Source organism: Onychomys torridus, chromosome 12, assembly GCF_903995425.1.
Source record: "Onychomys torridus chromosome 12, mOncTor1.1, whole genome shotgun sequence".
NCBI classification, from domain to species: Eukaryota; Metazoa; Chordata; class Mammalia; order Rodentia; family Cricetidae; genus Onychomys; species Onychomys torridus.
This window is the reverse complement of record NC_050454.1, coordinates 4,463,525-4,475,122: the sequence shown is the minus strand read 5'-3', so window position 1 is coordinate 4,475,122 and position 11,598 is coordinate 4,463,525. Positions and strand designations below refer to the sequence as shown.

Here is an 11,598-nt window from a genome sequence, read left to right as displayed (position 1 = left end):
AATGGCTTTTACCTCTATCCCATTTTGCATCTGGCTGGCAACTCTTTTGACTCCGCCCTTCTTCATCCCAGCATCCTTGGTTTGGTTGTCCCACCTATACTTCCTGCCTGGCTACCTGCCAGTCAGCTCTTTATTAACCAATGAGAGTAATACATATTTATAGTGTACAGCACTATGTTCTAAAGATTTTATCACCTCTCATAGCATCATCACCCAGGGATCAAGCCTTCAATGTTGAGCTTTTGGTGAACCTTGATTAAAAAAGATAGAAAATGACCTTTTGTTATTATTTATCCCAAGAAAGTAAGGCAACTTACCTCAAGATCTTTTAATTAAATATGTCTACAAAATCCATTCCTCCAATTATTATAGCACAGACACCAGTTCTACAGGGTAGGATAAAGGCATTTTTGGTGGGGAAGCATTATTCAGTCTATCACACTAAAATTAAAATACTCATGACCAGTAGTTCTTGTCAAGATTTAATCAATATAGCTTGATAACAAATAAGTGAGCAAGCAAATTGAGACTGTTCAGTGATTTAATACAAATTTGTTTTGGAGTCCATTATGTGTTTGTCATTTCAGAGCATGTCCAGGAAACCATGTTTGTTTACTCTACATTCTTGGCCTTGCTTGATCTCAAATCAATTCACTGTCATGTTAAAATGACATCCATATTATTGATAACCATAGAATGAAAACAACATGATAAGCCTATTATTTAAAGAATTGAAGAATAAAGGTAAGTGCGGCAAGAGAGAAAACCATTAACAGCTCTGTGTAACGGGGCTCTCTGTGTTCCTCAAAATGCCTATTCTCAAAATACATATTCCTAGTCTGAGGTAAAGAACTGTGGATCTTTGGTAGGGAAGAACTGTGATTCTTTTGTGGGAAAGAACTGTGGCTCATTGTTAGGGAAGAGCTGTAGCTCATTGGTGGGGAAGAACTGTGGCTCATTGTTAGGGAAGAGCTATAACTCATTGGTGGGGAAGAACTGTGGCTCTTTGGTGGGGAAGAACTGTGGCTCTTTGGTGGAGGAGAACTGTGGCTCTTTGGTGGAGGAGAACTGTGGCTCTTTGGTGGAGGAGAACTGTGGCTCTTTGGTGGGGGAGAACTGTGGCTCTTTGGTGGAGGAGAACTGTGGCTCTTTGGTGGAGGAGAACTGTGACTCTTTGGTGGAGGAGAACTGTGGCTCTTTGGTGGGGAAGAAATGTGGCTCTTTGGTGGGGGAGAAATGTGGTTCATTGTTAGGGAAGAACTGTGGCTCATTTTTAGGCAAGAACTGTAGCTCATTGGTGGGGAAGAACTGTGGCTCTTTGGTGGAGGAGAACTGTGGCTGTTTGGTGGAAGAGAACTGTGGCTCTTTGGTTGGGAAGATAGGGATTTTTGCAGATTTGCTTCATATGCAAAGGAACAAGCTCCATGGTAGCCCAGAGTACATGCCTCACAATTGGCTGTGTCATGGGGTCTATTCAAAAGCACCTTCTCAAGAGGTTTCTCATTTGAAGTTGATGGTTTCTTCTTGGAGCCATGACCATAGTATTTCTGCAGAATATAATTAATTAGGTTCTCCAGAATCCTTCTGATGCTGTCTGTGAAGAAGTCAGGATTCTCAAATCGAGACTTAGAACACTTTTGGCACCTCTGACCAAAGATCCTCATAAGTACTTGGCCCTGCGATTTCCCTGGCTCCCGGTACATGTGGCACAGGATCTTCACTTGAGCAGAAATCCACCATCTGTTACATATGGAACACTGGAACCTGTAGGCAGAACAAAGAAGCCCACCGTGTCCTTAGCTGACCATTGACCTGAGAGGAAATGGTTAGCTAAGGGATTCTAGAAATCCCCTTCATATGGTGTTGAATGACCTAATCACAAATGAGCAAGAACAAAAGTCATTGTGTTTTAGATATTTTCCTGTTACTACTGAATCTTCCTATTTGATAATAAAAGCCACTCTGGAAGTCTTAAAAGGAAGAGAATTGGCAGGGTGTTGATGGTGTCCGTCTTTAATCCCAGCACTTGGAAGGCAGAGGCAGGTGGATCTCTATAAATTTGAGGCCATCATGAACTACAAAATGAGTGCCAGGACTGTCAGAGCTGTTACACAAAGAAATCTTGTCTCAAAAAAAATATATAAATAAATATTTATATATAAATAAATATATAAATATATAAATATATAATATATATATATATATATATATATATATATAAATAAATATTACCTCCCTTTATCTATAGGTCATTCCTCACAGGTACTGTTGAGCCCCTTATCAGTAAGAAAAGTGAATAATAAAATGTATATACCAATTGCATGGGATATACAGGGCAAGTGAGAAAGGGTTGTTTCCTCAGCCTAGGTTACTGGAACCAACCTAATTCATCTACCTATTACAGAGCATCACCTCTAATGAGCAACATGACTAATCTTAGAAACAGGTTAGAACATGTGGAAATGTATATCTGAGGGATCATATGGGGTGGAACACAGTATGCTGGAGGTAGGTCAAAAGTGGGCAGGCAGCAGGACTGATGAGGAAATAGAGCTGAGGGCCATAGGGGCCCTAGAAAAGGCCCTGGGGTTCTTATTCTCCTGACAAGGTAAGGAAAGCTGGTTCCTACAGCCTGGAGCTGGCTTGGGACAACAGGGAGGGCAGCCAGTAAAGAAGGGGCATTCCTCAGACACTCTCTGACCTGGGTTTTAGCCTTCTCTCTTTATCCACAGGTTTTCTGTAAAGTGATATGCAACATGGCTGCTTGATCTTAGTTGATTCCTAAGAACTAGCACTGAGCAGGGATCAGGAAAGGAGATTGGCTGCAGCCTGAAGGGGCTGGTCAGGATTAGCACAGGAGACTGGCTGGAACCTCCTGCTCACTCCTGCTTGATGCAGAAAGCCCCATTTGTCTCCCTAAGAGACTCCCTCTCAGAGAATCTCCAACAAAGAAAAGGCACCAAAAAGCTCAGTTCCACATTCTTGGTGGCTGTAGCAGCTCCTCCTTTGAAGTTGCCAGCAGCACAAGTTCCTCAGCTTTTGACCATACTTGAGCACAAACCCAGCTTGTGGCAGACACATCATCACCCCTTGACTACAGGCTATATAAGCTCCTTGCTTCATTTTGGGGGCCCAATCTCTGGGACTGGAAGACTCACCCAGGAGTTACTTTGCTTAAATATACCTGTTTTGGGGTTGTTGTTGTTTTTTTTGTTGTTGTTGTTTTAATTTGGCTTCATCTAGCTTACTATGTCAGCAGAGAAATCTATTATCGAGATACAGAAAACCAATTATCTTGGTGCCAAATATCTTGGAGGAGTGGACTCGGTCCCCTGGCCACATGGTGAGGACACTTCTCTCCTTTATCTTTCTCTCTGCTAGATGTGATCAGCTTTCACCTCTCACCTGGGGTAAGTCACCCATTTCCAGCCACTGCCTACAAAAGTACTGGGTACCTCTTCCAGGTCAAGACCTCTTCTGGGTCAAGTCCCCCTGGGGTCACCTGCCAAGGTGTGACTGCACCAGGGCAAGTCCAATCCATTTCTGTAGCAAAGAAAGTCTTCGTTCTGGGGGACCTTTGATTTAGGAGACATTCTTCCCAAAGGCTACCCCCACCCCCACCGCCTGACCCCAGGCTATCTCAGGCGATGCCTTGCCCTTGTCTTTGGTCTCTGGCACAGGCTTGGAAAAGAGCAACATTGAATCTAAGCCCAGTCTTCAGTCACCTGGGGTGTCTGCTGCAGCATTTACCCACACTGTGGCTGTCTCACACCATATGCCCCCAACAAATGGTTTGAGCTCCCTCATCCAGGGTTTTTGTGCTCAGCACTCAAGCCTCTCTCTGTAGCCAGTGCTCAGTGGCCCAGGTTTTATTGGCCAAGGTTGTGGTGGCTCCAGGGGCCTTTTCACCCAGGGACTGACCCTGACTCTGAACCCCAACTGGGCTGCCTGAGTCACTGGCACCCTCCATCTCTCCTTCCTCTTGTCTCTTCCCTGCTCTGTTTGTCTGTCTACCTGCCTCTCTCATATCTCCACTCCGATGTGGCCTTTTGCTTTTTAACTCTTTCCATTCCCCAATAAACTTTGCACTAACTCTGTTGTTCCTGCTGTGTTCTCTTAGTGGCATACCTTGGTAGGACCCCTAAAAGGTACCCACTTTATCTTTTTTACTCACTAGGCTTTCCTGGTGTTTGGTCTGGCCATGCTGGGATCCTACCCACCCACTCCACCTGCTCCACCCACAACCAATCCTATCTCCCTGTTTGTTTCTGGCTGCTCTTCCACCCTACCATGCTGGGTTCCTACCCACCTGCTCTGCTTGCCTTGATCCAGCCTCCCCAGCAGGAGCCACAGTCCTGGATACCCACTTCAATTCTCAGTAATCACCAGATATTAGAAAGAAATTTTAAAAGGCTGAGGATGGTCCTCAAATCCCCATACAGGAATTGGTGAAAATGGCATTTAAGGTTTTTAACGCCCGAGAGGAGACAGCTGAGTCTTCCTGACAGTCTCAGTTGCAACAGAAGGCTATGCTCCAGGCTCATGCCTTAGCAGCTGCTCTGAGCCCATCAGTACCCCTGCAAAGGGAACAAGGGAAGTCCATAAGGCTCTATCCTGCCTGAGCCCAGCCAAAGTCAACTCTACCAGAGGCCTGCTTTAAATTCGACCCGGAAGGTCATTGGTCCCAATGCTGCCCCAACCCTCAGCTGCCAACAAGGTCATGCCGTGTCTGCTAGCAGCCTGCCCAGTGGAAGTTGGAATGCCCCCATGTGGGTTTGCCTCTATGCCACACCATGCAGGTCCAGCCCCACCAGCACAGTCATCTGAGACTCTTCTAGCCTTTGAGCTCCTCAGTCTGGCAGAGGACTGATGGCATCCAGACTTGGAGACTTCCATCACCCTCGCCAGGCCAAGTGTAATGCTCTAGGTAGTGGGTAAGTCCATCACCTTCCTGGTGGACATGGGGCCTACCTTTCTTGACCTCTCACTTGGGTCCCACATTTCCCTCAACCAATTTCTGTCCTGGGGTGGATAAGACCCCCGCCTTTCCTCCTAAGACCTTGCCACTTCCTTGAATTATTAGTAGAAGTATTGTTTTGTTTTTTGAGACAGGGTTTCTCTGTTTAACAGCCTTAGCTGTCCTAGAACTGTAGACCAGGCTGGCCTTGAACTCACAGAAATCTGCCTGCCTCTGTCTCTCGAGTGCTGGGATTAAAGGCGAGCACCACCACCACCACCACCACCACCACCACCACCACCACTACCACCAGGCACTTCCCTGCATTCTTGCAGGATGCTTCTTCACACACTCTTTTCTAGCCATACCTGTTTGTCTGGTACCATTTCTTGGCCATGATATCCTCCAGTACTTTGGGGACACCTTCCCCTTGGCTCCCACACTCTCTTCTGACTCCCATCTTCTTCCCTTAATTGCCTCACAGGACCCTGCAACCCTCCTCCCTGTCCCTTCCTCCTCTGTACTCCCTCCCACTCCTGCCCCAGGCTGTGGAGGCCTTCTGCTCACTAACCCTTCACAGCTCCCCCAACTCACCCTCTTTGTAGATGGAAGCTCTCGTATAGACAAATTAGGAAAGCACTAGGTGGCTTATACAGTGGTAACTTCCATGAAACAGTTGAAGCAATTCACCTGCCAATGAAGATCTCTTCACAAAAGGCCAAATTAATCTTGACTAGAGCACTCCAGATAGCTAACATCTACACCAACTCTAAATATACCTCTTTAATAGCCCATACCTATTCTGTCCTTTGGAAGGGAAGGGGCTTCCTTACTACCAAGGGTGTTCCCATTGTCACTGGACCCCTTATAGCCAAGCTCTTGGAGGCCCTCCAGCTCCCTGCAGAGGTAACCATAATTCACTGCTGGGGACATTTGTCCTCCCAAAACCCAGTGGCCTTAGGCAATAATAGAACTGACTTAGTAGCTCAGGGAATAACCTCCAGCTGCACTGGATCTACAGGACACATTTTGTTTTTGACACCCTCCTGTCAGCTCTGTCATCAATTAGAGGAGAGGAATGAACTCCTGAATAAAGGAGCCACACTGACGAAAGACAGATGGCTCTCCTTAAAAAACCACCTCATCATCCCAGGATCAGGCACTCCAGATATCCACCAAATCTTACATAGGTCCCAAGGCTTTATTCTACTTCTTAGAGCCCCTCTTAGATCCTACCTATCTTCAAGCCATATTTTACAGGTCCACCCCTCCTGCCAGACACGTGCCAAGGCCAACCTGCAGGGGACCCTCCAGATAGTCCAGCCCTTGCACCAGCTCCGAGGACACCAACCAGGCAAGGACTGGCAAATTGACTTCACCCACATGCCCACTCATAATAAACTCCATTATCTCCTAACTGTTGTTGACACATTTATAGAATGGATAGAAGCATTCTCCACCTTCAGGGAAACAGCAGATGTGGTGGCTCAGGTATTCCTTGAACATGTCATCCCTGGGACTGGCAAGACACAGACCATCAAAATGGACAATGGCCCAGCTTTCACTTCCAGGGTCATCAGGCTTGTGTCTGAAGCCCTCAACATCTCCTGGGAACTTCACATCCTTCAGGAAAGGTTGAAAGGGCCAATGCCTTCATCAAACAGCTCACCAAGCTCTCTACTGAACTCAGGTTGTTTGGACCCTCCCTTCTCCCCATTGCCCTAATCTGCCTCCAGGCCACCCCACTCTCTCCTACAGGCCTGAGCCCTTTTGAGCTCCTTTATGGAAGGCCATTTCTCCTCAACCACTGCCTCTTGACCCAGACCACTCCACTGGTCGAGTACCTACCCTACCACTCCCTCCTATGGTCCCTTCTCAGTTCACGTGCTGACAGCTATCTCCCTGCCCCCATACCAACAGACTCAACTGCTCCTGAGCCCACCCCACTTTTCCCAGGGGATGGGGTACCCCCCAAGTGGTTATTTCCTAAGTCTCTAGAGCCCCGGTGGACATGACCCTACGCTATGATCCTCACCACCCCTTCAGCTGCCAAGTTCCTGGGACATCAGTGCTGTTACTACCTCTCCAGGCTCAAGTAGTCACCTACCCAGGATGAATGGTCTGTCCAGCAACTAGAACCCTACACCCTCTGGATTTCTAGAATGTCCCATTGAGGGGGCATGATAGTCAAGCCTATCTGCTCTTGTGTATTTATCATTCACCTTTATCCCTTTTGTCTCCTGAGCTACATATATATTTCCCTTAAAATGTTCATGCCTTTTAACCCAAAGCCATAGACTTTGCTATGACACCAAGGTGTAAATCTGTTCCAGTTGTTTTACAGGCACCTGCAGTTCCTGGGGAAAGAGTTCGGCTACTGTATCACGGAATCTGGCCTGGTGGAAACTAAAATCGAGTTACTCCACAAGTTTGTCTGAAGAACTTTGTCAATACAGCCAGCGCACGTCTCCATTCCATTCTTCCTGGCAGTCTCCACTCTTCCCGTGGCTAGCCCTGTTCATAGCCAGTGGTAATAATCTATTTTCTTTCTCCCAGCAACTTGCCTTCCCTGCTTCTTCCTGGAATGGATTCCTGAGGTCTCCAGGGTGGTGGTGAACTGAATGCTTCTTCACCCATGCCTCCCACTAAACATGAGCCCACTGACTCCTGGCTCCCCCTCCTCACGTTGTCCCATGCCAACAGGAAGTAGCCAGATTTGAACGGGCACCCATATACCCAAAAAGGTCAGGATGTTCAGCTGGGACCCTCCAGCTCACTTCTGCTTGATCTAGAAAGCCCCATTCCTCTCTCTCCAAACCCCAGCCTCTCAGAAAAAATCTCCAACAAAGAAAAGGCACCAAAAAAGCCCAGTGCCACATTCTGGATGACTGCAGTAGCTCCTCCCCTGAAGTGGCCAGCAGCTGAAGTCCCCGCCAAAAGTGCTCAGCTTTTAATTGTGTACAAACCCAGTTGTGCTGGATCCATCATCACCGCTTGCCTACAGGCTATATAAGCTACCTGCTTCAGTTTGGGCATGTGACTTCTTCAGAATGATCTCTGGGGCTAGAGAACTCACTGGGGGTGGGTTGGGAGGTGGGGAGCATTGCCTTGCTCAAAATAAACCTGTTCTCTTACCTTTTCAGTTTGGCTTGATCTGGCTTACTGCGTTGGCAGAGAAACCTATTTTTGCATTACAGAAAACCTATTAGAGACTCCCTTATAATTTGACCACCCCACCCCCACCCACTTTTCACTTCCATGTCACTTCAGGAAATACCATGCTAGGAATGGAGAAGTCCTTCCCTAGAAGCTGTGGCCCCTGAATAAAAAATTTGGATCTCCTGAGAAGGTCAACTCTCACAGATCCCACAACTAAATCTGTGTGTTAGAATAGCAAAAAAGGCCCATTAAGGGCAAACTCCTTTTTGTCAAGAGAAGAGAATCTCTGGCCTGGGTGGATAACATTCTAGCTGGACCAAGCAAGCACCTGGACAACTGACCAACCATCCCTAAGAAGACAGGGTCACCTTAAGTCATGCTACAAGGATAAACGGGATGTCCTTGTAATGATATTGTACTTTTCTCCCCAGAATTCCTGCTCCTTGTGGATGTGGCTTACAAAACCCAACTCAGCAACTCTCATTGCCTGGCTACATAAGTCTGTTCACTTTTCCAAATTACTCAGGAAAACATAGCTTTTCCTTCCCAGATCTGCTCTAAGCATGCTTTGCATGACACTGGCCTTATTTACTTGCTCTCTATATGTCCCATCCCTGCCATGTGGCTGTCTACCACCACACAGCTCCACAGCAACTTAACTCATAGGGTAGAGCCTTCTGCCCCTTCTCCGTTCCCCTCCTCCAGGCAGCCACCGAGATTTACAGCTTACCTACCTAGTGGCTTTACTTTGAAACTCTAGTAAAATTGTTCTCACACTTTGATTTGAGTGTCCTGTCTGTTCTAAAATTCTCTTACTGAAGAAATTAAGAACCCAAAGAACAAACCCTACTTTTCCTGGTATCATTAAGTAACTATATAGTAGGGCACCCCAACATTTCTGGTACCATGTTCATGCAGATTTTGTCTCATCTTTTCTATAAACTATAACACTGCTACATGGAAGGCAGAGAGAGGTTAAAACATCCGTGTCCAGATTGTAGATAAATCCATTCTTCCATTGCATGCATTGTATTATACTTTCTCTTGATAAGATGGGCAAGCGCTGGCTCCAGAACCAGGCCTTTTCTGGCTGGGGACCAGGCTTTTTCTGGCTGGGATCCAGTAGAAGAGAGAAGGAAGGAAATTTTTGGGAGGAATTTGGAGGCATTCTTCAAGGACTCCAGAAATATTTTTTAAGACCTGGCAGGACACAAAAACTTCCTACGTTAAACAAGATAGAGGCTGAGAGTCCAGGGGACCCTAACCAGCTCTGTGACCATAAAAGATTGGGGAACCTAGCTAGCCACATTTGTTCCTTCTTTTATGATAGCAAGCTGTCAGTAGCTATTCTGAATTCAGTGGGGGCCTCAGGAGGACCAGCTACCAGATCCACACTCACCGGCCAAGTCCTGTCTGCTGGTACTGCCGCCATCCCGGGGCCATGACATAGGGTAAAATGTTCTTATCCAACTGGAAGGTCCACTTGGCCCTGGGTTTCTCCTCCTGGATCAGTTCTTGAAACATCTGCTCCCAGGTACTGGGTGCTGAGAAGGACATGTTCAGAGGTAGAAGCTGAGGTCCAGGCTGAGTAAGCAGATGGCTGTCTTGCTCAATTCTGGAAGAAAGAGAAGAAGAAGAAAAAAAAACCAAAAACAAAAAACAGTTTCAGTTTCCTGATTCTCTTGGTTTTCATTAACTTTCGGTTTCCATTTCCTGTCTTTAGCTTTCGGTTTCCAAGGTGGACAGAGCAGTTCTTTATTGAAAAAAATAGAAGGCAGCAGAGTCCCGCCCTGTCTTACCAGGCCATGCCAAAATGCCCGAGTAACCAGCTCTGGTGTTCCTTTCTTTCTTTCTCTTTTTCTTGTAATTTTTATTGTAAACCAACCTCGAGAGTGGGGATTGAAATAGAGGAGTGCCTAGTGACCGAGATACAGTGCTTATTCCCACAGTTGCTAGTGGCCTTTTGGAGGTCTGGGCAGAGCTGGAGGTGGTTGTGTCCCTAGTCACCTGATGACCCTGACAAATCCGCACTACAAGCCCCTAGCAGGGGAATTTTCCTGGTGTAAAAAAAAAAAAAAAAAAAAAAAAAAACAGTAATGCCATGAGGTGGTGGCGCATGCCTTTAAGCACTTGGGAGGCAGAGCCAGGTGGATCTCTGTGAGTTCAAGGCCAGCCTGGTCTACAGAGCGTGATCCAGGAAAGGCACAAAGCTACACAGAGAAACCCTGTCTCGAAAAACCAAAAAAACCAAAAAACAAAAAACAAACAAACAAACAAACAAACAAAAAACAAAAAAAACCAGTAACTATGAGTCTTTTCTCTCAAACACTGTAAAACTTGTGTTTGCAACAAAGAATTCAAAGCTTTTTGTCTCCTTCACCTTGTATGCAAATATTTTAACACCCTCCCACCCAGGAAAGTCTTAGTTTATGCAAAGGCCCTGCTACATTTGGGAGCATAGGTAAATTTAGTGGCTGACCCCATCCTGATTTTCTTTCTTCCCTTCCCCCAGGTGTTTTTGAGACCGGCTCATCTTTAAACTGTGATGTGAGACCCCAGCCAATGGGGGAAGACACAGTCTCCACCTGATTTAGATCCAAAACCAGCTTGCTTCCTGCCCGGGTGTGTTTAGTCCCTGAGAACACCCTCTTGACCAGGAGTAAAGGTTACCTTGTCCAGACACTAAAATGTGAGCCCAGTTCTCTTTTCTTGTCACCCCCAACTTCTACCACTAGTATTTTGCAAGAGAGTATGCCAGGGGCTGGCAAACCTTGCCCAAAGTTACCGACAAGTAAACAGAGGTAAAATTTGAACCCAAGTCTCTGTGACTTCAGGATCTGCAGTGTCCACACCTACCTCACTGCCTGGAGAGAAGCCGAGCAGGCTTTCTGTGGGCTACCACAGGGTACGTACAAGACGACAGTCGTAAACCTCCAATTTGGCAGGCTGAGCTAGGGGTTCCCTAGTGCCCCAGGAAACAGACTAGGAGACCACCCTGAACAAATTATTACTCACATGAGAGAGATTTCAGTGAGGCCGTCACAGCAACCATGTTGTCACAGGCGGCCTGCCGACTGGACAAGTTAAGGGTTGGTACCAGGAGGTCTTTGTGAGAGAAATACTAAGTGGTTAAGCCACAGCAGTATTTATAGACTCACAAAACCAGGAAGGAAACCGGCCCCTAGTCCTCTGGACTGCAGCCATCAGTTTCAAATGTGTGCATCGGGCTCCTCTACCTGACCTAAGCAGCTTCCATTTTCCAGGATCCTGCTTGTCTTTGGCTTTTTGAGTATCTGAAAACTGCCCTTGCTTACAAACCTGGTAAGGACCATTTGTGGAAAGTAGGCAGCTGCCTTTGCAGATTGCAAAGGTAGAAACATCCAGAGTGGGAGTTCTTTCTTTGACATTTAGAAAGAGGACTCTTGATGCTTTGGAAGCCTTGGGATTGCATATCAGCTTCTACTTTCATATGTAAATTGTCC

At 46.6% G+C, this 11,598-nt stretch overlaps 1 protein-coding gene across 1 annotated transcript; it reads right to left on the bottom strand.

Moving 5' to 3' along the window:
* Positions 1-517: 517 nt before the first annotated feature.
* Rtp4 (receptor transporter protein 4) lies at positions 518-11,203 on the bottom strand. The gene is made up of 3 exons (XM_036203912.1): positions 11,132-11,203; positions 9,516-9,731; positions 518-1,764 (listed from the first exon to the last, which is right to left on the bottom strand). The coding sequence occupies exons 2-3, from the start codon at positions 9,671-9,673 to the stop codon at positions 720-722; spliced, it is 1,203 nt and encodes a 400-aa protein (XP_036059805.1). The 5' UTR covers positions 9,674-9,731; positions 11,132-11,203; the 3' UTR covers positions 518-719.
* Between the last annotated feature and the right edge of the window lie 395 nt (positions 11,204-11,598).

Coding starts and splice junctions, on each gene's coding strand:
- Rtp4 (XM_036203912.1), bottom strand. CDS start 9,673: ATGTCCTTCTCAGCACCCAGTACCTGGGAGCAGATGTTTCAAGAACTG. Junction 1,765..9,515: donor CAGCAGACAGGACTTGGCCG/GTGAGTGTGGAT, acceptor TTCTGCCTACAG/GTTCCAGTGTTCCATATGTA.